This window comes from Rhincodon typus, chromosome 35 (assembly GCF_021869965.1).
Source record: "Rhincodon typus isolate 14 chromosome 35, sRhiTyp1.1, whole genome shotgun sequence".
In the NCBI taxonomy this organism is placed as follows: Eukaryota; Metazoa; Chordata; class Chondrichthyes; order Orectolobiformes; family Rhincodontidae; genus Rhincodon; species Rhincodon typus.
In genome coordinates this window covers 8,229,399-8,232,557 of record NC_063366.1, presented here as the reverse complement: position 1 = coordinate 8,232,557, position 3,159 = coordinate 8,229,399, and the positions used below count along the sequence as shown (strand labels likewise).

Below are 3,159 nucleotides of genomic sequence, written 5' to 3'. Positions count from 1 at the left end.
GTGGGACGGTGTACTGTTCCCGGTGTGTGTGTGGGACGGTGTACTGTTCCCGGTGTGTGTGTGGGACAGTGTACTGTCCAAGGGTTTATGGAACAGTGTGCAATAAGAATACAGGAGAAAGGAATGATGCATCTAAGTGAGGAATTGCAACCCTTGCTATTTCCACCACATGTTCTTACCTTGTCCAGTACCTTCTCAGGGACTTTCCCTGCCATGGGGGTATCAATAAATCCTGGGAGAATGGTGTTGCATCTGATTCCGAACCTGAAGTACAAAAAACGGAACAGAGACATGGGAACCCATCACTTCCAATTTCCCCTCCAAATCTCACTCCACCTTAGCATAGAACTACGAACATCCTTAACTGTCGCCTGTATCAGAATTCTGGACCACTATTCCTTCGGTCTTTGTAAAACTACAGCTGGACCAAGCTAAAGGCTGTTGTCAGGCAGCATTTCCTTAACTCAGATGTCACTCTGTCTGACAGTGTATTCATGTCAAGGCTCCAAAAATTAACAATCTTGTGTAGCTGAATTGTATGCCACATAATCCCATCTGATCCTCAAGTTGCAAACATTGCCCTGCTGCTTTTAGCTGTATGTGTTCAAATTCCATTTTCCACTTTATAGTCCAAAAGGGAAAATATATGTTCCTTACAATGTACAACTTATCACTAGCACCTAAAATTATCACCTAAAACGGATATTAGACTGTGATCAAACAGTATACCTCGAGTCAGAGATGTATAGCACGGAAACAGACCCTTTGGTCCAACTTGTCCATGCTGATCTAGTCCCATTTACCAGCATTTGGTCCATATCCCTCTAAACCCTTCCTATTCATGTACCCATCCAGATGGCTTTTAAATGTTGTAATTGTACCAACCTCCACCACTTCCTCTGGCAGCTCATTCCATACAGACACCACCCTCTGCGTGAAAAAGTTGCCCCTCAGGGTCCTTTTAAATCTTTCTCCTCCCACCTTGAACCCATGCCCTCTAGTTTTGGACTGGCCTACCCTGGGGAAAAAGACATTGGCTATTCATCTATCCAGCCCCTCATGATTTTATAAACCTCTATAAGGTCACCCCTCAGCCTCCCATGCTCCAGTGAAAATAGCCGCAGCCTGTTCAAACTCTCAGACAGCTAGCTTCACCAAGCCAGTCCGACCCCCGTTTTTCACCCTCTACCTGAGCTCCAATCTTAATCAGTTACATCACGCAAAAGCTGCTTGTCAGCTTTTCAAATCTCACTGTCTCTCAGGCTCCCAACCCAGCAGCTCCCAGAACTACTTTGAACATACACGCAGTGAGCTACTATTGCCGAGAACAGCTTCTTGAGTCCTGACAGCAGAGAGCCACCCGACTGCTCTCGACTGCTCACTGAGACCCCGATATAAACTGTGCAGTTCACCTACCTTCCCAGCAGTACAGCTAACTGCAGCACTCCGGCATGGAATCCACCCCCGTCTTTTATCCCCCAGCTCCCACTTCGAACTCCTGGAACTTCAGAGAGTCCCAACCTGTCTTGAAGTGACCTATTCAAAATCTTGCACTTAGCCTCTCCCATAATCACTGGGCAGAATTGAATGTTGGTACATGTCCACAACTACATAAATATTACCAGATATAAATATCACCTGAGTTGCTCAGTACAAAATATAAACAATACTATAGATGATTTAATTACTGTACGATGCTGTTAGAAAGTGGAAGTTGTGCCCCTCTGAGGACTAAAACCAAAACACCCAAACAGGAGCACCTCACCCTATAATCTGTAAAAGGAGTGTGAAAAGTGGTGTCACCTTTTTTTCTCGTGGTTAAATAGGAATAAATCCCTGACACTCACTTTAAAATCAACAGTAACAGTTTATTTATCTAACAGTGGACAAATTAATTAAATTATTAACAAACTAAATAAATCCCTTTCAACTACTAACTATTCCCGCATAAAGCAAGATTCTAATGGTACGCTGTTCCAATAAATACAAGTTCCGCATATATATAAAAAGAATTTAGTCTCTTGAAATTACAGCCAGGTTACGTGTCTTCCAGAATGTTCTGTGCCTTCTGTGTCGACTCTTCTGTCAGGAATATTAACTAGTCATGCCGTGGGTACCATTGTTATTTCGATGGTGTTTTCTCTAAGACATAGAGGAGACTGTGAGAGCCAGCGATTCTCTCTCAAGAGCTGAGGGCTGTTAGCTCTGGCAGATGGCAGCTAGCCTCTGCCCTTGTCCAACTGCCCCCTTCTTTTATACCCTTGATGACATTTCAATATTTCTTACAATAGGATTTGTCCGATTTGTCAAAACCATCAGATTTAAATTTAATTGGTTGTTGGTAGCTAAGTGCTTGGTTCAAATTGATTGGCTAAATTCAAAAGCCTGATGTCTTGGTAAAAGCTGCTGCTTGGCCCGTTACCTATATGACCTTACAATACAAATGTTTCAATTCGGGTGCTCTCTCTGTACTTGCAAACTTTCAAGCTGCTGCTCACAGATATCCATGTTAAATCTCTAAGCACAAAAGAAAATCATCTTTTAAAGGGACCGTGCAATGCTTTCCCTCCTTGCACTTTATAAACACCAAATTCTAACTTCCTGCCTCCCAATCGACGTGTACTTTACTCTTTGCAACAATGCCCAGACAGGAAACATAAAGGGGCCATTGTCATATACAGCACAGAACTGCTCTCATTTGAGACAGACAGCTGGTGATAGCTTAACTGAAGGTCACCATGCCTCACGTTAGGGAAGAAGTTGAGAAGCAGAGTCCTTCATGGTAAACTCAGCCAGTGCAGGAAATGAACCCTTGCTGTCACCATCACTCTGCATTGCAATCCAGCCGTCTAGGCAACTATGGTAACTGACACCACTGTCTAGATACACACAGTATCAGACAGTAACACACACAGACAGAATGTCACACTGTCCAGTATTCAGACAGTAACACACATGGACAGAATGTCACACTGTACAGTATTCAGACAGTAACACACATGGACGGAATGTCACACTGTACGATATCCAGACAGTAACACACACAGACAGAATGTCACACTGTACGATATTCAGACAGTAACACACACAGACAGAATGTCACACTGTACGGTATTCAGACAGTAACACACACAGACAGAATGTCACACTGTACAGTAT

At 43.4% G+C, this 3,159-nt stretch overlaps 1 protein-coding gene across 1 annotated transcript in view; it reads right to left on the bottom strand.

Annotated features, from left to right (window-relative positions):
* The window catches only part of LOC125486933 ((3R)-3-hydroxyacyl-CoA dehydrogenase-like), a 37,705-nt gene that overhangs the window by 20,369 nt on the left and 14,177 nt on the right, over nt 1-3,159 (bottom strand). Inside the window, exon 4 of the mRNA XM_048616492.1 lies at nt 180-264. Within this exon, the coding sequence (XP_048472449.1) occupies nt 180-264 (85 nt within the window). The remainder of the gene's footprint in view (nt 1-179; nt 265-3,159) is intronic.